Raw genomic sequence first — 24,721 nt, 5'->3', positions numbered from 1 at the left:
TGCAAAATAAACAATATTTCTTAGCACGAAACCCGCCTCGTTCTAGATGTGCTGCGTTGTAATTACTGTAGTGACAAGCAGCCCGTGCTGCAGCTCAGCGTGGTCACTTACAATCTCAGTTCATGGTGGGGGATGCTATGGACCAACACAATCCTCGTGCTGCACACCACACAGCAGCAGTCACTATTCCCTTCTCGTGTCCTGGGTTTATACAATGACAAAACAAAAGAGCTCAGGAAGGTTTCCCTTCAGGGCAGCATTTGTTTTATTGGTGTTGGTTTGGGTGAATGTGCTCCTGTAGCAGCACTCTGATATCACTGACACTTCCAAATTACAAAGCATCTCCTTGTGTATTTTTCCATCCTCACTTGGAGGTTGAGGGGACCCTCCCTGGGCAGGAAACCTCCCAGCCTGCAGCCCTCAGCAGAGACGTGACCAACAAAGTGCCAACACCACCCCATCGCATCAGTCCCATTGCTGCCCTCAAAGCAGCTGCCCCCCCTTGCACTGCCACTATGATCACCGCTCAGACCCAAAGCTAAGCCCATTGTGATGCTCCTGCAACGGAGTTACACAGGCAGAGGCATTGCAAAGCATGCAGTCAGCTGATATCGTTGCTGCTATCCCCACTACGGCTTGTGATGTCTTCTCTGTCCACCAGCTTTTTGTGGTCACATCTATAGGTCGCTCCCCAGAGCAGAGAAGGATGGGGACAAATGGCTCCTTGCAGTTCCTGAGTCTGTTTTAAAGCACTGGTTTGAGGCTGATCCTTCCTCAGCAGTTCCTTGTGCCAGGATGTGGTCACAGTCCCATATGGAGACCTCTCTCTTCATTCAGCTACTCTTGTTCAATGTGTTTGACACTTCTGCTTGTTTAAAAGATTAAGGCCAGGGCGTGCAACTAAAACACAGCAGAAGTTAAGTCTTTTAAAAGTCAGCTTCCACACCAGGTCCAGCCTCCAGCTTTGGCTTGGAGCACGTTTATCTCTGCCAAATCCAGCACCAGATGGAGAGAGCGTCTTCATAGCTTAAGGTCCAGACATTGGCATCCTTTATTTAGGCACAAAGTGAAACCCCAAGGCTTCAGCTGGAGGGCTGAGGAACCAGTGCTCCTCCTGCTGGCTCAGGATGGGCTCTCACTGTCCACTGCCGACAGGAGACGGGCGACCTGAGCCTTCTGTGCGCGGGTGATGTGCTGAGCCATCTGGATGATACAGTCCATGGCCACCTCAGGGTTGGCTTGGACCAGGCTGTGAGGCAGAAGGGAGATCATTGCAGCCTGGGAGGCCACCACCCACTGTCCCCAGCACAGGGGATGGCCGTACCATCACACACAGCTCCCATAGCCACTCACCTCCTGATGCGCTTGAGCACGTAGTCCCGTTTCAGGTACTTGATGTTCTCCCGGATGGCTGATTTGCTGCCATCATCTTCCTGCAGGTGTTTCTCCAGCCACTCCACCACCACCTGGTTGTTGTCCCAGAGGTATCCCTGGGGAGAGCAGCACCGTGGATGAGGGGCCCCATTACTCACATGGCCCGATCCTCCCCCTTCTGCTTCATCCTCAGGTTTTTCCTCCCATGGCACAATAGATAATAGCATTATCCTGCATATATTCCACATGCTTTTGCCCCCACCCATATAGCAGCCATAGAGAGAGGGCTTGGTTTGGAAACTGGAACCCGTGAAAGCTTCACAGACTATTGAAAATGCAAAAGATTTGGGTCAAACCAGGGCCCTGCATACCTTCTCAGCTCCTTCTGTCTCCATAAACCAGCGCCGCAACATGGACTTGATGTGGATGTGGCTCAGTTCACTGTTGGCTTTCAGGATCTCCAGTTTCACCACCTCTTCCAGCAGCAGCCGTCGCAGCCTCCAGTAGAGGAATGAGCGGGCGTTCTTCCACTCCAGGATGTCCTGCAGAAACAGGCAGAGCCCAGGTTAAGCCTTTGCATAGGAAGAGAAGCAGAAGGGAGGTACTCTCACCTATACACTGCTGCAAAAGCCCCCCACCAAGCCCGTTCCCCAGCCTCTGTGCTCACCGTGATGACGCCTTTCTCCTGCATGCGGCCGGGGGTGTCATGCAGGTCAGCAAAGTGCACAGCCACCTGGTAATATATGGGCAGCAGGAGCTCCTCCCTGGCCTTGAGCTGCTTCTCCAGCTCCTTGCGCTGCACCTCAGGCAGTTCAGGTGTCCCTGCAGGACATTACCAGCTGTTTCCCAACACGAGCTCTGCTTGGCACTCCCATCTCAGCCACCCCAAGGCCCATGCGCTGAAGATCCTTTCCCCTTACCCAGCTGCTCCACAAGCTTGGCGTAAACCTTATCGATCCTCCTCATGGTCTTCACCAAATCTTTCTTCCTGAACTTGATCTCCACTGTTCCCCCAGGCTCCAGAATGCCGCCCCTGGGAGGAAAGTTTGGTAAAGCAGGGACCGATCTGCAGGGGAAAATAAACCCTGGGAAAAGAGGTCACTGCTGATAGGAAAGCATTGCAGGGCAGGCAACTTTATGCCCTAAGAATTTGGGACAGAAAACCCAACAGGGTTTTGTTTCTAGATCGGAACTCTTGGCTGTTGTCTCCCACTTCTTCCAGCTCGCCCTGATGCATGTTAATTTGCAATTGAGAAAACCAGAGGCTGACCTGCTCTCCTTGTCTGCATAAAGCTCCACATACAGGGGGTTGATGGTGGGGTCCATGACCACCCAGGAGCCTCCCCGCAGCTCAGCATGAGGCGGGATGTACACCAGGACAGGCTGCTTAAAATCCCGCAGGCTATCGACGATGAAGGCACCGAACTTCAGCATTTGCTCATACATGTCTGGGAGACAAAGGGACTCAGTGGCCGGGCACCCTGAGTGCAACAGGAGGGTTGGTGGCACAGCACAGCAACACGGACACCCTGGGTACCTTTCATGCCGCTGGAGAAACCCCTCCAGTTGGCGAAGACCATCAGCGGGAGATGCTCACGGTTGAAGTCCCGAATAGCCTGGGCTGTTTTGAAAGCAGAATCTGGAAACCAGACCTGTCCTGCTTGCTGGATTATCTGGAAAAGACAGAGAGCAGCAGTGCTGAGTCTGGGGTCAGCACCTCCAGGCACAGCATTCAGCAGCACATAGTGCACAAGAAGGAGACACAGTGAGAGCACCCCAATTTCACTGCCTTCAAGGAGAGTCAAGACATAACAAAAAACTGTGCTAAGCTTTATCCCCACTTGTTCCCCCAGCCTCAATGCTGGATGCTCTGCCTCATAGCAGCACTGAGGTCTCCCAACACACCTTTGCCTCCGAGTCAGGGTTGGCAGGGTCTGCAGGTATCGTCACCTCCACAGTGCGGGTCTCGACAGCAATGACACCCACAGGGAGACCTCCCAGCCTGCAACAAGGCACAGCAGCCTTAGTAGCAGCCAATTGCCCTCCATGCCAGACCCCAGAGAGGTCCAACACTGGCTGTCACCATCCCAAAAGCGGTGCCATGAGCAAAGATGATTTGTACTTGTCTGTGCTCGCAGCATCAGGGGTTGGGAAGCATCCCCTGCTCACAGCTGTACCTCGCTCTGCCAACCACGACAGTCTGAGCCCACGGCTTCATGATCTCCAGGAAGCTTCCCTGGTCAAAGAAACCACTCTGCCACGTCCCCTTGAGAGCTGCAGAGCACAGAGGGAAGAGGAATGGCACAGCCATGCACACTGAAGGGCTCCTTGCACATCAATGTGCAGCAAAAAGCACATTGTGCACCAGAAATGGAAGAGCCTGCAGCCACAGGATGCATTTAAGCACACTGCTGCAGGGGCCACAGGCTGCACTCACTCACTTGGATGGGGTCTCCCTGCCAGCATCCACCTGGGATCATAAGGGACTTTGGAAGGGACAAAATCAATTTCTCTTTCAATGGGGTCACTTATGGCAATGACAGGCACTGGGCTCCGGTTATCCTGTAAGGGGAAACCCCAGAGGGCAGGTCACCAGTCAGGTACCCCATAACAACCCACACCACCGTCCTGCAGTGTCCTCCTACCTTGGGCATGTATGAGAGCCACCGCAGGATGGTGTAGACTCCTTCAAAGTCATCCGGGACAGTGATGTGGGAAATACCATTGTTGTGCATGACCTGCACCCCTCCCAGCTGGTTATTGGATGTGTAAACTTCACGCCCCAACACCTGGGCAGAGAAACACAGATAAGTTTCTGCTAGCACAGGAATTACCTCTCCAGATCATTTTTATCTGCCTTTGTCCCAGCTGTATTCTCTCTGTTCTGAGGCTGAATTTCCACCTCTGCCTACAAGGGTGATGTTAAAGCAAAAGAACCCTTATTTAGATATCTGAAGGTTTCAAGCCAGCTCAAGGCCGCAGAGCTGTGCCCAGAGATGGGTTCTGCCCCTGGCATGAGCTCACCTGTCCCTGCAGCCCAGCATTGCACCCTGCACTGGCCCTAAAGCAACACCAAACACCTGCAGGGTGGTATTCCCTCAATAAACACATCCCATGAGGAACCATGGGGGTGTATCACCTCTTCCCACAGGATAGGGAAGGAGCAAAGGGACAGCACTGGGTGAAGATATGGGCCGGAACACAGTACCTTATTGAGAGCTGTGACCCCAGTCAGGATGATGTGGGAGTTCTCCACCTGGATGACACGCTGGCCCAGCCTCACCAGGTAGGCACCAATCCCAATAGCACGACATGTCACCTGGGCATGCACACAAGGACACAAAGGGTTACTACTGTGGGCTGCAGCAATGATCCTCTCCAGCTCTACTAGGAAAGGGCACAGGCTGTACCATGCTGATGGTCACTATTTCATCGTAAGCACGACTGGACTCTCCAGCAATGGTGCCAGCAGCTCGCAGGTTTTCTACCCCAAAACCATTATCCTTCCCAATGATGTCCAAGAGGACGTACCTGCAGGAAGGCAGTGCTGCAGTGGCATGGGTAGGACAGGACAAAACTCACTTCCATGGTGGGGCCAGCAGGACAGTGAGCCAGGATGTGGGGAGACGCAGGGCAAGGCTCACCTGGACTCACCCCCTTCCTCCACGTGCTCACAGTGCACAGAGTTCATGGCACTGATCCTCGTGTAGTCCTGGGGAGTCAGGTACAGGTACTTGAACCCCTGAAAACATGGAGAAGGAGAATGGAGCTGCATACTCACAACCACACAGCAGGGTCCGGAGCAGGGCTGGGCAGAGCAGCCATACCTACACATGAGCCTTTATCTCATCCCCATCAGGGAAAGTAGAGGGAACCATCCCCACAGCACTGGGGACTCTCATTCCCTAGTGCTGACCCCACAGATTTATCGCCCCTTTTTAGCTCTGATCCTTCCCCCATTAAACCCTCTGTTGCTTTCTCTGATGACCAAAGGAAAGGTGCACACACACCTTGTAGGGGTCCTCAGGGTCCACCCAGGCCACTTGGAACATGTGCTTTATCTCATCAGCAAACCCGATACGTGCACCGCTGTTGGCAGCAATGTAGACACGAGGGATGCCTTCAGCCCGTGCCAGTTCTGAGGCTCGCAGGAACACCAGGTCCTCCTCTGGCCCAAAGGAGCCAATCTTGTGTGTGATGTCATTGCAGATGAGCACAATGTCCCGGCCCTTTGGGTACTCAGGAGTCTTCAGCTTCATTTTAAAGGCAACCATCCCCACCTGCCCCAAAATGACACAGCGTCATAGGGCTGGCTCCTCCCAGAGCTGGAGACTGCACAACCGACAGACAAAACTGTTTGAGGAGCAGCCCTTGGGCTTGAAACAAAGCTCGGACCAGGGAAGCCACCAGCAAATCCCACCTGTGACAGCACAGCTTCCCTGCACCCCATTCCCAAACCCTTCCCTGCTACCTCATTCCCTCCAGGGAGCCTGTTCATCTGCACCAGCTGTCCCTGCGAGTCCAGCACCAGCTCTGTGTACATCAGCACATCCTTGGGGTGCAGCTCTGAGGAGCCCCACAGCTTGAAGAGAGCCTGCAAAGACAACACGCATGGGACAGGTTGGAAGAACAGGGCACCAAGCCTGCTGCTGGGGGGTGGTGTGAGCAGAACTTGGTGTCTGAGCACTGCACAAGGCTTTATAGCTCACAGCCTTCATGAATACAGCTATGGCAATTTGCAAAAGCTGGGAATCAGTTTTGAAATGCTTCATATCATTGAAAACACAGGGAGTTTGGGCACTTTGCTTTTTCTCCTTGGCTAACTCAGGGAAAAACAATCAGTAATTTGGAGTCTTCAGCTCAGCCAGACACACCTGCCTGATCATCTCTGGGAAGTCATACACATAGGTGGTACCCAAGGACTGTGCCTGGAAGCGCTTGGCCTGGAGCAGGTCCTTGGTGACATAGGGGGTATTGATGAGCATGCCATGCTGTGCCCCTTGCTTGTCCCCGTATGACTGGAACATGATCTGCAGAGGAGAGCAGAGCGTTGGCTGCCTCCCTGTGGACACGGGAGCAGCTCAGAGAGGTCATGGAGGGGTTCTTTCTGCAGTCCTCACATTGCCGGTGCTGGGGTCCCTCACTTCCTTGTAGAGGCTGATGTCCAGGTAGTAGCCAGACTCGTTGGTCAGGGAGAGGCGGATGGGGATGGCCGTGGAGGTGGGTGTCAGGCGGATGTTGATCTTCACCTCGGCCTGCAGGACCCGCAGCTTCCAGAGCCGGCTGCCGTAGCGCATCACCATGGCCCGTACTGACTCCTCAATCTGGGTGTGGGACAGCACAGGGGTTGCTCTCCAGCCCCAGGAACACCATGTATGTGATGACAAGATTAAAGCAGCCCATTGCATCTCCACCAAACAGCCACATCAGGTTTGCTTTAGGGGATCCCCCTCCCTCTCCTCCTCCCTACCACCAGGGGCCAGTGCTGCCTTTCAGCCCCTCCACTGGGAAGAGGGAAAGCCACTCTGTTACAGCTGCTTTAGCAGACAGCCACCACTTTCCTGTCCTATACAACTAGAGGAGAGCCCACCATTCACCCTTGTGTCCTCCAGCAAATCACTGCTTACAAAGGCCATGCAACAAGCCCCCACTCACTTGCTAAGTGTGAAAGCTCAGCATCTCCCCAGCAAAAAGCCCAGAGCAAACAAGCCCACAGATAGAGAATTTAAACTGTAGGAGCTTCTGGGACCGCCAAATCAATCCCCTGTCCAAGACTGAGTGTACACTGGACAGGACCAGGCCCAATAGACAACATGGAGGGGCAGAAATGCACCTTGGAGGGGTCCATGACAACAGTGGGGACGAAGTTGAGGAAGATGTGGTTGCAGTCGGTGCGAACACTGGTGTTGTTGAAGGCCACCTCCAACTCATCCATCGCCTCCAAGAGCAACCGCTCGCCCTCGTTCTGCAGGTACTCAAAGGAGGCCTCCTGCAGAGCATGAGGACGTTACAAGCTCTCCTCGAGCACTGGAAGGCAGCAACAAAGGGCGGCCTCGCAGCTCCCAGCCTTGCCTTGGTGATGAGGTCTGAGTGCCGCACAATGGCGCGGATGAAGAAGCGGTAGTCGGTGGCCTCGCTGCCCGCCTGCACCTTGGCTGCCCCCAGGTAGAGGTGCATCTTGTGGTTGGCACAGGGGATGGCTGTCAGGTCGAAGTTGCGCATGCGGCTCAGCTCTAGCTGGAAGGCCAGCGCCGGCTCCAGGTGCCGGTAGATACGATCCTCTGCAAACTGGTGCAGTGTGGGGTGAGAAAGCCATATAAACAGCCACTGCTTCATCCCAGCTGGGGGGACAGATTTACCTCATCCCTGGCTCTGAAGGTGAAAAACTTGGGGAATTCTCTCTGGGGAAAGAAGGGGAAAGATAAGATGATGTATAATATGACGTGAAGAAAGCTGGAATGCAGAGGCTTTTTCTGTTTTGCAGTGAATTCACTAGAAATAAAAACATTATAGGTCCTCCACCCACAAAGAGGGAAATAGCTAAAAGTAATCAATGCCCTTAAGGGTATGGAGGGGCTATAGAGGAACTGCACGTAACTGGAGATGTTAGCAGCATGGAGGATAACACCAGAGAGAAATCACTCACTGAATGCTCATTCATTAATCCCCACTTCTCCCTCCCAGTGTGAGGAACATCTATCCCATTGCTCTGAGTACAGAGTATTTCTAGACAGCATATGGGCTTTAGGGAGACAGAGGCCCCATCCCTGGAGGCACCCAAGGTCATGGGACGGGGCTGTGAGCACTGATGGAGCTGTGGGTGTCCCTGTGCACTGCAGGCAGTGGGACCAGATGGCCTTCAAGAGTCCCTTCTGACTTAAATCATTCTCTGATTCTATGAGAAGTTTAATGTACCTAAAGCCACCCTGTCAGCATTCAGTCTGCACTGACCTGCTGGGCAATGAGAAACGTGATTCTTCGGAGGCCACGGTCAACAAGGATGTTTTTCTGCACGGAAGCAGATGAGAAGGTCAGAGCACAGCCAGCCCATAGGGGAGGCAGCCCCTTAGGTACAGTGTCCCATCTGGCAGGGAATGTGCCACGAGACACACCTTGGACTGGGCAAAGGCTCTGAAGATGGGCACCAGCTTCTCATCCTCAGCATGGTCCGCCCGGCGGAGTGCAACGTTGAGGATGTGGATTGGCTCCTCATGGATGTTCTAGCAATGAGAGCCCTGCTCAGACCTTCTGCCCCAACACAGCTGTGCTACCACCATCCCTGCACCATCCAGAGTAGGACAACAGCAGTGTTGTGCCCACCTTGGCATCCTCCTCCCCATAGACGGTGGCTCGTGCCTCGCTGAAGAGGGAGCTCTCCAAAGGTGGATCGGCAAAGCAGGAGATCACTTCATCAAAGTTCCTGCCCAATCAATGGGGTGAGAAACCAGTGCTTTGTCCCATAGCCCATGGGGACATCACCATGACCAGGAGTGTCCCTGCATCCCCACCTCGTGAAGTCCTCAAATTTGTTGAAGGCCACCATGACTCCCATCCGCTGGCTCAGGGGTGAAAAGCTATTGTCCATGAAGAGCTCGGTGCTGTGCCGAGCCAGGTCAGGATTGCAGATGCTGATGGGGACAGACATCCTGCGTGGGGTAGAGAGATGGCTGTCAACCACCACAGATCCTGTGTGAGACCACAGCCCACAGAGGGCTCACCCAGCACCTCCCTTCCAGGGTCCCCATACATTGCAGAAGCAAATCCAGAAGCTTTGCAGAAAAGATCTCATAGAAGGAGTGGGCAGAAGGGTGAGGGATGCTGTACCTATTTGGGTGGGAGAAGGGCAGCATGAACTGGAACTCCACCAGGCAGGTGCCATCCAAGAGCTGCCGGTGCTGCAGGCTGTTCAGCTCATAGGCAATATACCCACGTCGTACATACACCTGGGAAGGAGGTGATGGGGGGCAGATGTGGGGGTACCACTGAATCTGCACACATCTGCACCCCTGTATGCCCCCAGGTCCTCACCTCCAGCGCTGCCATGCGCACAACCTGGTTGTCATGGTAGAAGAAGAAAGGGAGCACGTCAAAGATGGTTGTTTCTGAGAGGATCAGTTTCTAGGGGGAAAAAGCAACATTTAAGGCAAGAATGGAACAGAATCTCTCCTCACCCAGCTACAGAAAAGGAGAAGGCACATCCCCATGGGGTCCATCAGTAAGGGCTGCACAGGAATCAACACCTATGTGTTGGAATGCCCAGCTCAGCTTAGGGACACCACCAGACCTAGGCATGGACCCACACATCAGCAGTGCAGGGAGAAGGAAACAGGAATCAGCAGCAATGGGGTGCATCCCCCCTTTGCTTTGTACAGGGGTTGACACCACAGCAAAGCTTTAACACATTTTTTTCTTTACTATTTTTCAAACTAAATCCACTTGCAGACCAAACTTCAAAGCCAATGAAAAGCAAAATTCTCTCTGTGAGGAAGAGTGAGGTTCCCAACCTTCAGGTTTTCAGGGCAGAACTCATGTCCGTACATATCGATAGCAGAGAGGAAGATGGACTCCACCTGGTTGTGCCTCAGCTCATAGGAGGGCAGGTGAGAGGCAATGAGAACCTGCAAGAAGAAAGGTGACCAAGAGCACTGGGATGGGGTTAGGGGATGGGGACAGGGTTGGGACAGCGCAGTGCTTGCTGACCTGCCGGGCTCTCAGTGCCACTTTGGAGTGTTCTGTCTTACTGAGCTGTGTCAGCTCCTGCAGGATGGCTGTCAGCTCATCTGTCAGTGTGGGTTCCCGGCCACACAGCTGGTCCTGCAATGCACCACCACAAGGTTTGACTCAGCCCCTTACTGCGAGTGGCACTGCCCCATGTGGACAGCAGGGGTGAGACCCCATGTTGGGAACAAGGATGAAACCCAGCAAAATTCTGCTTTTTGAGCCCAGTGCAGCAAAGCAATGCTAAGCAAGGGACAAGAAGACCCCTTACCAAGCAGCCACATAACCAAAAATGAATGGATGCTTGAACACAACCCCCCAAATCTGGGTTTACATGGAGTAGAGAAATACCAGTTTATCAAGCTTCTGCCTGCTTTGGAGGGAAAAGCATGGGGCTGTGATGGCTTCAGGCAGCTGAGCTCTGGGGCAACCACATCCCACTCACAGTGATGAGGCTTACAGGCTTTTCCCTGCCTTAGACTTCCACTTCTGCACTCACAATTAACATGGTCACCAGCAGGTTCTTCTTTGCCACCTGGGCATGGGAGAAGATGCTCTCCAGCACTGGAGTCATGTCGGGTTTGTACTGCTCCCGCAGGCTGATGACGCACTTGTCATAGTGAGCTATAGGGAAGAGCACCATAAGCCTTGCAGCTCCCCTAGGAGCCCCATAACCCCTCCCCAAGATCCCCAAGCCCTCACCATGTTGGAACTGCATCTCCACTTGCAAGTAGCGTCTCAACAGGTCCAGCACCACCGCCTTCATGTAGCCACGGATGCCACTACGGTACCTGGGCAGCAAAGACCCCAATGTGCTGCAAAGGGGTGGCGATGGGCTGGGGACGAGGAGGGCACGAGGCTCACCTCTGCACCAGCTGCACCACACTCTGCGTGTTCATGAAGAAGACCTCCCGCTCAGCTTTCCTCTGCAGCGTGGCTGCATGGGTGTCCAGCACATTGGCAATCTGCAAGGAGAGGGCACAAGGTCTAGCACTGCTCAAGGTCAGCACTACAGTGAACAGTGGCTTTCAAGTTTGTTTTTTTCCCCCACTTTCTCCAAAGCACAAAATGCAATATGACCCATTACTCTTTTACTTTATTATAACATCTCCCAGCAGGACAAATGCAAGCTGAAGCTCCTGGCTGGCTCTAGCTAGAGGGGAGGTGAAGGCAAGCTGCTCACCTGCTGGCTGGGGAAGCGGCAGAGCACAGAGGTGATGTTGCTGGCGTATTGAGCCATCACTTTGCGGATCGACTTCTCCACCGAGAGAGGGATTCTTCCTGAAATGCTCGTCATGATTTCCTGCAGCTCCAGGAGGGGCAGGGAGGGATCCCGCAGAGTCTTCATCAGCTGCGCCACCCATTCCTTCACCTGCAAGGAGCAGAGGTGGGGAAGCACAGCAGCCCCAGTGCTGCACATCTTGCAAGGCATGTGGCTTGCCAAGAGCTGAGGGTGCTTCCTTCCCTGGGCACCCACCTTGGTGCTGAAGTAGGGCTCGGGCAGGCAGTACCCATTCATGACATTGGTGAGGTTGTCCAGCACATTGCGGAGAACCTGGTGCTGCTTCTCACCAGTAATGGGGAGGGTCTGCTGTGCTGGGAGCCCCCCTGTGAACGGCTCTGCCTGGAGAGAGCAAGCGGGTTATCAGTAGTGGGCCCTCCCCAACATTGTGTGGGGCCCCCAAAAGTCACAGCTGTCCCCAGCAGAAAGCTACATCACCCCTCCAGTATCTGCTTGTTTGAAAGAAGCACCTTAATGGTCAGCTTCGTGTTTCTGCCAATATGTCATCACGAGAAAGATGCAGAAAAACCATAAGTATGAACCCATGGAAGCATGCTCAGGATGCTTATGTAGTGCCATACTGGGGAGCAGCCACCCGAGCTCCAGTGCTGCCAATGGGGGATATGGCATGAGCATGCAGTGCTGTGCCAAGACAACAGCACACCCCCAACTGTGCCTCAAAGAGTGGCTGCTCAGCTCCAAGCCTCAGCCACCACCCCCTGCTGTCCTGTAGACTCACAGGCTTCACTTTGGTGGGGTCATCCAGCTCGAGGTGTGCAATGACACAGCCTGCCTCCAACAGCGCACCCGGCCGCTTGACATAGTGCACCCTGCCTGCCTCCTCCACCGTCAGCGTCATGATGATCTTCATTACCTGCATCGGGATGGGCAAAGCTGTCACCCACGGCTGCTTTGGTCTTGAGCCACAAGGCAGGAATGCACTCACCTCAATCTCTGCAAAAACACTCCCCTCATCGACATGGCCACCATCATCCACTGTGTACTGCAGCAGCTTCCCTGCAGACGGGGAACGCAGCACTGTCGGGTCCTTCTCCTTTTCAAAATCACACGTTTTGTTGCCAATCGTGATCCGGAACCTTTAGAAGAGGGGAATGTCTCAGCATGGCCACACAGCTGCTGGGACATGGGGCCCAGTGAGGAGGTACCTATCAATCTCTTCCTTCATGTAGGTGGTGTAGCTGTTGCCATCATAGGAGAGCAGCAGCCCGCCGTCAGTCAGCCTGTGCACATCTATCTCGATGTGAGTGTGGTTCATGATGATGACATACGTGGTCAAGGACTGCCGGGCAACCTGCAGGCAGTGGCCAGAGAGAGCATTTTCTTGGATGTTTTTCCATGAAGTTGAGTTACTGGGGGTTGGAACTACATGATCTTTAAGGTCCCTTCCAAGCAAAGGAAGTTAAGGATCTCCTTATAGAATGGTAAACATTGGAGAAGACCTCTACGATCACCAAGTCCAATCCCAGCCCATCACCACCGTGCCCACTGACCACATCCCTCAGTGCCACATCCACCCCTTTCTTCATCATATTATCATGCTTCTTGATTGTGTTAAAATCAGGGCAATGGGATTTATGCAAATGCCTGCCTTTTAAAAACAAGGCTACCAAACCTCATTTCCTATGCTGCATATATTTAAATGACAACCTTGTATTTATCACACATTTATACTCCTTCTATCAAGCATGAGGCATATCCCCATACTGGGGAGAAGCCAGTGGTGCCAGATAGCACTGCTGGGAGGAGCACAGCACAGCTCCTACCTGGAGAACGTATTTCATGCCCTCGTAGATGAGCTCCACGTCGATGATGTTCAGCAAGGAGGCTGCTGGCAGCACCTGGCCCCTGGAACACATCAGTGGGGTCAGACACCATCAGGTGCGCAAAGGGGCAGGCAGCCAAATAGGCCACATGTCAGCAGTGCTGCTGGTGTCAGGTCGCATGGAGAAGGTGACCAGACGGGACAGGCATCTGTTTGTACACAGCCCACGTGAGCACCTATTACAGAGCAGGGCAGGGACTGGCAAAACAAGCTCGGATAAAGGCCTGGGGGAGAGCCCCAAGTGTCCTTGTCAAGGAATAACCTTGACGCTCAAGTGCAAAGCAGAAGCAAGCTGCATTCAGTTGAGCTGCTTTGCCTGAAATGCCACTTTCACAACTACATGAAACATTGCTCTTCTCTACGGATACAGCAATGTGAAGGCAGAGTCCTGAAGGCATAGCACGTCCTGAGGCACCACCTCCACATTTGCAAAGAGAAAGAAGGAAAGAAGATGGCCAAGGCAGCACAGAACTCAGGTCTTTGTGCTTGCAGGAGCCACACCAGCTTCCAATAGCAGGACATGCCCTCCCTGTGATCCCTGTGCCCATGGCCATCAGGTCCCACCACCCAATACATGCAGTTCCCACCCCGCACCTCTCCAGCGAGTGTAAGAAGTCAGTCATGCACGTCCTGAAGGCAGCGTCTGCAACGTTCAGAGCACCACAGACAACACCCAGCATCGTGTCCGGCTTCTCTGCCTGATGGGGGTGACAATAAAGGGGTTGGGATCTCCGCACAGAAGGTGACCCAGAGGTTGTAGGGTCCAACCTCCCCCACCTGCACTTTCTCAGCAATCAGATGGTCCAGCCAGCCGGTATCGATCTCATTGCTCTGAAAGCTCTCTGTCTCCAAAAGTTTGATCAGATATTCCACTGTGGTCCGGAAATCCCCACGGATGGAGAGCTCTTTCAGGGCCACCACCATGTTCCTTTTAGGGAGATAAAATCTCCATCACTGACCGAGCAGGGCACAGCTGCATCCATCCCCTGCTTTCAGAGCTGCCCCTCCACACAGACCAGGCCATACAGCCTGTTTGAGGGTCACCATGGCCCATCAGCCATAACATCACTGCAGCTGGAAAACTTTGGCTTTCATCAGACAGACTCTGCAACACCAATAAGCTGATCAGCACAGCAGCACTATCACCTGAGACAAGAGCCAGCTTTCCTGGCTCATACTCCAACTGGGAGTCTTTCCCCCTTGCAACCCCAGCTGCCACACTCACGAGATGGCCTCCTCTCTGTTCTCTCCCCATGAGAAGCAGTGCCCAAACTGGGAATCAGCAAATTCATGCAGCCCCCCAGCAGCTGCCACGCTGAAGTAGCCCCAAACATTCTTGCTGCTGCGGAAATTCAGCTCCTGCACCGTCCCTGAGCTGGGCTTGAAACCCTAAAACAAAGAGCAGAAGCATTGAGAAAGAAGTCCTGGAACCCACGCATGTGTAAATAGGAAGGAGGATCCCTTCTGTGTTTTATGACAGCCACAGACCCATGGGGCTGAGTTCCTATCAGTGCTGTCCCACTGGGGAGGGCATCCCCCTATCCCCACTGCTCACCTCCTCAGGGTTCTCACTGGTGATACGTGCAGCAATGACGTGGCCCCTGGGCACGGGGGGGTTGGCAGGATTGTTGAAGCAGATGGGACTATCACCCCATGGGCTCTCCCCATACAGCACTCGGATGTCTTTTATCCTATGCAAGGGGATGCCCATAGCAATCTGCACGAGGAAGAGGATTTGAGCTGTTGGAGTGAGGCTTTAGCATCACACGTACAGCTCTTGGGAACAAGGGGAAGAGGAGCTAAGCTGTAGACAGCTCCTCCAGGCAGAAGGCCAGCAATAAAGGGGAGACACTGCATTGCTTCTGCCTGCACCCTCCACGCTGCATCCAGGTACCTGGAGCTGGGCAGCAGGGAGGTTCACATCTGCAATCATCTCCGTGCAAGGATGCTCAACCTGCAGGCGTGGGTTCAGCTCGAGGAAGTGGAAGCTCCCATCTTCGCTGTAGAGGTACTCAACAGTGCCTGTGCTTACATAGCCCACCATCTGCGCCAGGCGTACTGCACACTGCGGGATCGTGAAACCACAGCAGTGAGAAAACCACTGCAGAGCCAGGGCTGTGTCAGGCAATGGGGCAGTAATGCCCTTGCATTGAGCAAGGACACAAAGAGGACCAACAGGTGTCTTCAGAAAACATGCTGCCCCAATGAGCTTCAGGTTTGTTCATAGCATGGAGTCCCTCCTTTCCTTAGGAGTCACGGGCTCATCAAACCACAATAGATTCAGCAAGGGTCATTTTCTCATTAAATTCCACACCACCTAAAGACCAGGGTCACCCACCTTCTCCATCACCTCGATGACAGCAGGAGCTGCAATGGTAATGGGTGCCTCCTCAATGATCTTCTGGTGCCGGCGCTGGATGGAGCAGTCACGGCCAAAGAGGGAGATGGCATTGCCGTACTCATCAGCCAGCACTTGCACCTCCAGGTGTCGTGCATGCTGGGCCAGCTTCATCAGGAAGATGGGGGATCCAGGTGCCTCTGCCTGCACCTGTGGAGGGGAGGGGGATCACACTCTGACACTGCCCTCTGAAATGCATCTCAAGTCACAAGTTGGGAACAGAACCCCAGTGTATGTCCCAGCCTGGTTAAGGGATGGGATTGGGACAAGACAAGCACCCTGGGCATCTCTCACCTGTCGGAAACAGGCCCCAAACTCCTCTGCTGCCTCCACTTTCCGGATGCCTTTGCCCCCACCACCTTCTGCTGCTTTGATCATCAGTGGGTACCCAATCCTCTTGGCCACCTGAGAGGGGACAAGGATTGGTATAGCCACAGTGCTCTGGAACCCACCCAGATCACCCTGAGCTGCAGCAGCACACAGGGACAAACTGCTACCAACACACCCTTGCATTGCTGTTGCCCAGAAGAGTTGGAGCTTGCATGCTCCAGAAAGAAATGATGGTGTGCAAGAGATAACTGGCTGTTCATGCACTCAGCTTTACCTCCAGGCCTTCTTCCACATCCTTCACACAGCCCTGCCCATACGTCTCAAGGGGAATGCTGATCATCTGCTGGTCCTTCTGATCCTCTTCAGTCCACTGGGCCACCAAACCTGTGGGCACAACTCGGGGCTGTGCTCATCATAGGGGCAGTGAGGCCACCACAAGGACAGCATGCTGAGGACCCCATGGTGGCATGTGTCACTTCCCCTGTGTCTGTGCATCCCAAACCAGCAGCTGCTCAGCTGCCATAAGATCCTCAGTATGGGGCTAGGGGGTCCCCACTTGGGCTAGGGGCCTCAGGTCAGTGCTCTCTTTGGGGAGGGAGAGATCAGCACAAAGAGAGCATATGGGGCTGCAGTGAAGGTGCTTACCACTCCCACTCCATGGCAGCGTTGGTATCTGGACTGTCTGAGCCACGATGGTTGAAGCAACTTTATCCCCCAGTGCCCACATGGCATCGCTGGGGGGACCTTTGGACAGGGAAGGAAAGGATGAGCATGGCCAGACTGGAAACTGGCTGAATCCTTTTGCTCAGAGGCAGTCAGTGCAACAGAAAGCTGCTCCACACTGAGCTGGCACCAACAGGCAGATGGATGACCCTTCTGCCAAGACAGGGATGCAGGGAATGCCTCCATAAACCCACTGCCCAGTGTGGAATGGAGCTCAAGGGGCAGCCTGGGATGTCCCTGAGCTGGGCAGCACAAACTATCTGCTTCTATCCAAAGCAACGTGACCTTACCTAGGAAAGCTATCCCGTTTTTGTGCAGCAGCTCTGGCAGCTTGGGGTTTTCCGAGGCATGTCCCCAGCCAGCCCACACCGCCTGGCACAAGAGAGGGAGCAGCACGAGCTGTTATCTCCTGCTCCAGCATCCTCCCTTAGGCATTGGCATCACGCCTGGTTCCTCTGTGCTGAGGGGAATATCACTCCATCTTGGAGCACCCCTTTTGCATTCTCTGCTTCCCAACTATTCATTACAGCCTGTGAAAGCCCCGCTATCACAGGAGGGAGGGCATGACCTCAGTCATAAGGGTAAGCCCAGCAAAGAGATGAGAGACCAATGACAAGCTGTTACCTGGACTGGGATCCGTTTGGAAATGTCCACAATCAGCTCCACGTTGGCGTAGTTGTTGTTGTTGGCTCCTCCAGGAACGGGCACATAGTGATCTGCCATTCTGATGTACTCTAAAAGACAGCACACAGCAGTGGGGGGGGATCCCCTCCCACATGTGGGGAGTGGGAAGTTATTTACTCCTGGATCTGGTTGCGTGGAAGGGGAACCCACGCTGGGCTCATTGCACCTGGGATCAGTATTAAGGAATTACCTGCATTAGCCTTGAGATCTTCAGGGGTGACCATGACCACAAACCGAATGGCACGCTCGTTTCGGAACATCTCATAGGCCCAGCGGCGAATGGAGCGCATGCATTTGACAGCAGCGATGCCATTGTTGGCAATCAGGACCTGCAGATCCAAGGGCATCGTTAGACCAAGTGTGGAAGCACAGGAGCTGAACACCAGGGAACAGCAGCACATGGACAATAAGGGAGGGTGAAACTGAGGGGATGGCAGCTCTGGATGGAGGCAGCACAAAGATACACCCCAAAAAGGAACCATGCCAGGCAAAGGCAGGCAGACACCTTCTCAATGACTCGGTTCCCCCCGAAGCGGGCAATAAACTCAGCAGGTGAAGCCACGGTGAAGTCCCTCTGCAGGTCCATCTTGCGGTGCTCACGGCTGCGCTTGGCCAGGTTCAGCCCGGACATGCTGGGTCTGCAGGGGGATGAAACAACTGGGGAAGCAATTTGGGATGAAAAGAGCATTTTGTGACTTATAGCCCCAAATCCCCAGGAAAAGCACAGAGGATCCCTAAAGATGTAAAGCAGCAATTTGGACCTTTTGATATTATTTCACAGCTGGGCTACAAATAAGCAAAGGCAAAAAGACAACCCTGCAGCTTGGGCACCACCAGAAGAGAGTTCCTCCTGTATTCCAATGCAGATGGAAACCAGAGGTGCCTGACACCTCCCAGACTCACAGCTCAAGACGCTGTTTGGCTGTGCTGGGTGATGGGGCTGTTGGTTTACATCATCCTGCAAAGGTCCTTTATTTTTAACAGCAGTGAGAGCAGAGCAGGCAGGAGCTGGGCAGCAGGGCTTTGTTTCCAGTTATTTATAATCGTCATCAGCTGTGCTTGCATGGGAAGCTGCTGAATCCTGCCAGCAGGCAGCACCTCCTGTCCTCTTACACAAATGGCACGGAGCATTGCTGCTGCAGGCTTACCCAAACATGCAGAAACTGAAGAAGTCAAGAGGTGTTTTGCAAAACTCAGTATTGACAATACAGGAGAAAGCTCTCTCGTATCTACATCTTCTCCCAGTGATGCTCCTGCACAGAACAGTCACTTGGAGGGATGGAGACTGCATGGCAAACACCAGCAGCACCTGATGCTGCCCATACTGCAGGCTCAGCACCACAACCAACACCAATCTCACTTCCTTGGCCAAAGAAACCCCCATGTGCTGATGCCCCCCTCAATAGCCTTGCATTGTACCTTATTTCAACAGCAGATTCCTGTGGGGCAGCCATAGCAGGGGGCTCAGTACTCGTCCCCCCTGCACTGGCCAGGCTGCTGCGGCGGCTGCCCACCCTGAAAGCTGCAGCTACCACCTCATCATCGGAGGAGTTGTCATCAAAGGATCCCAGCACAAACTTGGCCAGTGCAGGCCTGCGGAGCGCCATGGGGTTGTACACCACAATCTGTTCCTGCTGCCCCATAGCAGGCTGCAATGGGGGGCTGGGGGCCGGTGGGTTTGGGGAGGCTTCCAGCTCTGGGGTGGGTGGTGGGGCTGGGCTTTGCTCAGGGGTCTCATCCTCATTCCTGGCGTTCAAGGTGGACATCTTGGTGAAAATGAGCCGTGCGAAGATCATCAGGAGTGCAGCCACCAGCAACATTCACCGCCCTGGGGAGAAAATGGAGATGCTCCATGAGTTCTGCTGCACCACAGGCTGAGCTCAACCCCCAGCAGGGGCTCCTTTCAACTCTGAGCTCTGACACCCCACCAGCCCCTGCAGCCAAGGAAACCTATGCTCCCCCCAGTGCTCCCCACAGCACCCAGCCCACCTTGCCCCCCAGCTTTCACACCCCCCAACCCACCATAACCTTCAGCATTCCCAGCCCATTCTCCATTTTGCCCCTGTGCCCCCCCCAATGCCCCTAACAGCACCCAACCCACCCTCCCCCCTATTCTGTCTGTGAACACCTCAAGTTTTTACCTGATAGAAAAGCACCTCATGGCTAAAATGAAAACCTGGCCATGACGAGGGGGGTGGGGGATGAAGGGGGGGCAGCCATCATCACCCCCAGGGGGCCAACAGCCCCACAGTGCCCTGAAGTGAAAGGCTGTTAAACGGAACATTTGGTTCTGTCAGCAGTTAATGGGGAAGGGGGGCAGGATGGGGGGCACTGTCACCCTGCCTTCCTCTGGAGGTAATTGAGATTGACCCAATGTGAATCTCAGCACCACCGATGTGAATGCCAATGCTATGTTAGTTAAAGGAGGGCTGCGTGGCTCCTCACACCCCCTTTCATGCCCCCACAACAACCCACCCACCCCCCATTTTAAACCTCAGCACTCCTCCACTCAGTGCTACCCCCAACCACCACCACCAGTATCCCACACTCACCATCATCTCCGAGCCTGCTGGTAATCCAAGATGAACCCAAAAGTCAACCCAAAGGGCCACAGCTCCGTGCTGGACCCCTAAGTTGGGACTGTGACCCCCACTATGGCCTGCAGGACAGGGGCAGCTCCTGACCACTGCCGGGTTTCACATTTCAGACCCGCAGCCTGCACTAGGATCTCCCTCAGCCCGCACGTGATGTTCACGTCAAACATAAATATCTCCCCGTTAGCACGGCTGGAAAACTTCAGCTGGAGGGAGAGGGTGGGTGGAAAGCAGAGACGGGGACATGCGATCCTTGTGGGACAAAGGTGCCACGACAGCTATGGGGGGGAGGGAAAGGGGGTGGGGGGGTGAGGAGGAGCTGCTGCCATCTCTGTGCCATCAGCTGCTCCTCTGCTCATTTCCAGGCCTGGAAGATCACAGCAGAACGTAAAGAAAAGGGTTTTTTATTTACAAAAACAAACACAACACAGCAAAACCAAACTGGTGTCACCTCCTGGAGTAAATACAAGGTTTTAAAAAACATGACTTCTGAACAAGGCACTTTCATTAAAAGAAAACACAAAGCAGGACTGGACACCCAGACCTCTCGCATTCAGTCAGGAAGATCAAACATTTCTGGCCACCAGAGCAAATAATTTTCTCCTCCTACAAAGGCAAACACAGAATTATCTCTGTTTTAAGATTTAAGATTGTAAATATTCTGAACCCTTCAGCCCATCACTTGGCAGCTTGATGGACACGTATCTGCTGGAAGTGGCAGCTGCAGGAACCTCAATACCATGGAGCTCATCTGATTAACCCTGAAACCTCAGTGACACACCAGGTAAAGCCTGTGATGGTACATTGCTTTTAAATAAGCCTCGGCTCCAATGGAGACCAGCAGCTCCAGTTCCACTCCCTGCACTAAGAAACAGATTTGTACAGCAGGATGCAGGGGAGAAGGGAGAAGCAAAGCAGGCGATGTACAACAGCTGAGCAGCTTCACCTGCAAGAAGTCACAGCCCTTCACAAGGCCTTCAAAAAACATTCCCAGCGTAACAAAAAACCCCAAACAAATCAACATGAAACTGTTTTCCTTTGCTTCAAGCCAGGCTGAGATCCCTTCAAAAAGCAGACAAGTCAATTTGCTTTGGGGAAAAAAAAACAAACCCAAGTGTCTTAGAGTTTGGAGTTCAGCCTTTTGTTCCTTGATCGACATCCAGAGGACAACCCTCAGGTCAGCAAAAGTTTCTCAGAAACCAGACAGCCCTTCCAACATGGGGCTGTTTGCACCCATCCAGGCCCCAGAGCCGACCCTCGCAGCTCACAGCGCTCTCCAATCAATGGGTTTCTTGCCAGATTTCTTTAGCAGCTCGTTGGTCTTGGAGAAATGACGACAGCCAAAAAAGCCTCTGTTCACAGAGAGAGGGGAAGGGTGAACTGTCTGCAGGACGTGGTGGCGTTTCTGTGAAGGGTGAAATAAACAGCTCATTAGATCTCTGCATTCAAGGACAAGGCTGGCTGCTCCACACTGTTCAATTTCCTCTCTGTGCTTCCTCAGTCATAAGAGCAAGAAAGGAGGGCTGAAGAACTCAGCCATAAAGGCAGAGACTTTTGTCCCACTGAGGGCACAGAAGCAATAACACTCAGCCCATTTTTCCATTGCTGTAATCCTAACAGCACTCATTCACCAGACCTTTCCTAGAAATACCAGCTCTGCCATCAGCTGGAGGCTCCCCGACAACATAACGTTACTCTTGCTCCACTTTTGTTGCTTAATTCTGGCAAAGACTAAGCTAAACAGAAGGGCAATCAAGTTCGACAGCAACAGAGTTCAAGCAGAGACTAAAACACAACCCTGTAGAGAAAGCACCCTCTAGCGTCCACTCAACTAAAAACATTAGTGAGCCATTGCAGAGCCCCATACCCTGTCAATGGAGCTGCCTTTCTTCTGTGCATAAGCTCCCCACAGCATAAAAACAACACCGTGCAGGTTCTTGTTCAGCCAGGAGACCACCACGTCCGTGAACTGCTCCCAGCCCCTCTCCTTGTGGGACGTGGCCTGGTGGGCTCTCACTGTGAGGACAGCGTTGAGTAGGAGCACACCTAGCACACAAACAAAGCCACAGTTAACTGCCTTCTGCTTCCCCTGAGAAGGGTTAATGGGAGTATTTCATCCCAAGGTATCTGCACCCAGAACCTCTAGGATGCCTTACCCTGCTTGGCCCAGCCAGTCAGATCACCATGACCAGGATGGGTGAAGCCTTCAATATCAGTGGAAAGTTCTTTGTAAATATTTTCCAAACTGAGGCCATGGGAGAAAGAAAGACAAAAAAAAAAGGTTATAAACTATACTCGTGACACAGACAAATGATTTGGTATTTAGACACTCAAACAAGCTGATATATCTCAGATATCTTATATTTCTTTAATTAGACTTTTAGATTGGATATAAGGAAGAAGTTGTTCACACTGAGGGCAGTGAGGCACAGGGTGCACAGAGAGGTGGAGGTGCCCCATCCCTGCAGACACCCATGGTCAGGGGACGGGGCTGTGAGCACTGATGGAGCTGTGGGTGTCCCTGAGCACTGCAGGCAGTGGGAACAGATGGCTTTGGGGGTCCCTTCCAACTCAAACCCTGCTATGATCTGAGAGTCATTCTTCAATTTCTATTTAAGTTCCTATTATTCCTTCTGGGTAAGTTATGTCTTTGCCTTTCCACTCATTAATCAAGCAAGTCCTAATCATACAAGCACTTCTAGCAGCACTCAAGTATCAAAAACTCATTACAATCAGCACAAGATGGACCTGTGCCCTTAAAGATACTCATTTAAAGATACTCACTTAAGGGTAAGAGCAGACAGCATCACTCACTGCTCTTCCCCTACACAAAGACTGCACTGATTCACATCTAACCATATACAATAACACACAAATTTGCAGCACGTTCTTGAGAATACAGCCTACAAAGAACAGTCTGTGTCTTTAAGATGTCTTTCTTAGGCAAAGCACAAGTCAGGTTTCAGCAGCTGTAACATCACATCAATTATCTCATGCACAGCTGTGAGTAACAGACCCAATAATAATTTGTTAATGAAAGGAATTTTCTAAGGTGGGTGCTGCCATACCTGGGAGGAGGAGGAACAGGTTTCTGGACACTGAAACAGAGCCCATGAGCTTGATTAGGTCCATGATAAGGATCTTGTCCCAAAATTACAACTTTTACCTGGAAGCAGACGTTTGTTAGTACAGAATCATATTAGTATTACCCCAGAAATAGGAAAAAAACTTGCATACAGGCTCTATATTAGAATAAATACAGACAAAAACCCTCCAGTAACTGACTTCCAACCACTGACCTACACAAGTAAAGAAAGAGTCCCTACCATAGGCTATAACACCACAGCTGTGCTGCCAGGATTATGGCAGAGCTTTGAGTGCAAAAGACCAAAGTTTACACAATCCACTTGATGAGTGTTTCCAAGGAAGCTTCTTGTACTTTGAATTCTATGCCACATTACTGTGAATCTGATGACTCTACACACAGCTTATTAGCAAGGCATTACTTTAAACCCTACCACACACATCTCAGTATTACACCTTATTAGATAGGAGAAAACCCAAGATGCACAAGACCCCAAATCAAGCCCCACCCTCACAGATTTCTGGCCCTTCCACCCACGTCCTACTCACATCCTTGATGTCACACATCTGCGTCCAGGTGAAGACCTGCTCTGGAGGTGGGTACACCTTGTATTTCTTCCTCTCCTCGGCCACGAACGCCATCAGCTGCAGGCAGTGCAGGGGGGGGATCAGAGCAGGGATAGAACAGCACGGGGATAGAACAGCAGGGCTCAAGTCCAGCCCCAGACACTCACCTCCACGAAGTAGGGCTTGGTGAACTCAGCCGCCAGCTGCCTCCTCCAGCTCTCCCCAAAGCCCGGTGGAACGCTGCGCTCGTTCAGCCGCTGTCGTGCCGCCTCTTTGTTCCTACGTATCCGCTCCAGCTGCTCAGGGGTCAGCGTTGAGGCCCTGCCCGCTTCAGGATCCGAAGTTTTCGGCCTCTTGGAGGCATCGTCCTGCAAACAGCGAGCGAAGGGACAGCTGTATAACGGGAGCAGATAGGCGCGGCCTAACTGCTGGACGAACCGCAGCCGTAAGTCCGCCATGCTACGACCCGCCCCTCCCCACAACGCACGTGGCTTTTTCGCGGCAAAACAGCGACAGGCGCGTCCTGATTGGTCACCACACACCGAGAGTCCCCGCCCACAAACGCGGCTCCATCCCCGCGCTCTCCCATTGGCCAGCGTGAAAAAGCCCGCTTATCCCTATTGGCTCACCGCTGAGCGAGGCGTTAATCTGCCTAGCGACAGTGTCGTAACACAAGCCCGTGACGCCCATTGGGTGTTATTGGTTGCTCAGTCAGGCGTGCAGAACCGCGGGGTTTTTGGAAGCAGCTCATAATGGCTCCTAATACCGCAAACCTGCGCCCCTCCAGCAGCCACCAGCTCTACCATCCCCCTCCTCACCAGCTCCCAGCGCAGCCCTCAACCACCTCCAGCATCCCGAATGCTCCTTTGTTCCTACGTAAACCCTACAGCCCCCCACCACGCTGTTACCTCATTATCACCGCCAGGCTCTGGGGTGCGGCTGCGTTTCCTGGTCGGTGCGGGGCTGAAGAAGCAATGCAGGGTCTGCTGCCCGATCATGGCTGCGGGAGGAGCGGCCGGGATGGCGGGAGAGCTGCGAATGGCGCGAAACGGGGGGCGAGGGGGCGGGGCCAACATTTGGCGCCAAAACATCGCAAAGGGGCGGGGCTTGGGTACGCGCATGCG

General features: G+C 53.2%; 2 protein-coding genes across 7 annotated transcripts; both read right to left on the bottom strand.

Moving 5' to 3' along the window:
• Positions 1-241: 241 nt before the first annotated feature.
• ACACB (acetyl-CoA carboxylase beta) lies at positions 242-20,116 on the bottom strand. Of its 6 annotated transcripts, XM_085509485.1 has the most exons (54): positions 19,905-20,116; positions 18,772-19,180; positions 17,858-17,990; positions 17,543-17,681; positions 17,293-17,402; positions 16,959-17,040; positions 16,591-16,689; positions 16,220-16,329; positions 15,910-16,020; positions 15,556-15,765; positions 15,112-15,282; positions 14,773-14,934; positions 14,443-14,606; positions 13,995-14,145; positions 13,812-13,915; positions 13,159-13,240; positions 12,541-12,686; positions 12,321-12,471; positions 12,114-12,248; positions 11,570-11,716; positions 11,276-11,464; positions 10,957-11,057; positions 10,795-10,883; positions 10,592-10,716; positions 10,075-10,188; positions 9,879-9,992; positions 9,403-9,492; positions 9,199-9,317; positions 8,883-9,020; positions 8,695-8,794; positions 8,487-8,594; positions 8,326-8,382; positions 7,734-7,775; positions 7,447-7,662; positions 7,208-7,363; positions 6,495-6,698; positions 6,249-6,404; positions 5,846-5,968; positions 5,385-5,654; positions 5,019-5,116; positions 4,785-4,905; positions 4,583-4,693; positions 4,020-4,163; positions 3,816-3,936; positions 3,552-3,648; positions 3,280-3,376; positions 2,912-3,047; positions 2,645-2,822; positions 2,295-2,407; positions 2,042-2,196; positions 1,746-1,916; positions 1,354-1,490; positions 1,140-1,249; positions 242-1,049 (listed from the first exon to the last, which is right to left on the bottom strand). In XM_085509485.1, exons 2-54 carry the CDS (start codon positions 19,170-19,172, stop codon positions 1,021-1,023), a joined length of 7,137 nt encoding a protein of 2,378 aa, XP_085365611.1. In that variant the 5' UTR covers positions 19,173-19,180; positions 19,905-20,116; the 3' UTR covers positions 242-1,020. The 6 variants fall into 6 exon arrangements, 4 of the variants coding, with proteins under 4 accessions (XP_085365611.1, XP_085365612.1, XP_085365609.1 ...); XM_085509486.1 differs by having other exon boundaries at positions 1,028-1,249; XM_085509483.1 differs by having other exon boundaries at positions 1,028-1,249; positions 10,592-10,883.
• A 218-nt stretch (positions 20,117-20,334) lies between these two features.
• On the bottom strand, positions 20,335-24,647 carry UNG (uracil DNA glycosylase). Its single transcript, XM_015878067.2, has 7 exons — positions 24,506-24,647; positions 23,765-23,965; positions 23,580-23,675; positions 23,015-23,112; positions 22,103-22,191; positions 21,814-21,992; positions 20,335-21,351 (listed from the first exon to the last, which is right to left on the bottom strand). The coding sequence occupies exons 1-7, from the start codon at positions 24,593-24,595 to the stop codon at positions 21,211-21,213; spliced, it is 894 nt and encodes a 297-aa protein (XP_015733553.2). The 5' UTR covers positions 24,596-24,647; the 3' UTR covers positions 20,335-21,210.
• Between the last annotated feature and the right edge of the window lie 74 nt (positions 24,648-24,721).

The sequence above is a fragment of the Coturnix japonica genome, chromosome 9 (assembly GCF_054131305.1).
Source record: "Coturnix japonica strain WE chromosome 9, WE-NBRP24, whole genome shotgun sequence".
NCBI lineage: Eukaryota > Metazoa > Chordata > Aves > Galliformes > Phasianidae > Coturnix > Coturnix japonica.
The sequence above is the reverse complement of the archived record's forward strand: the minus strand, read 5'-3'. Positions and strand labels throughout refer to the sequence as shown.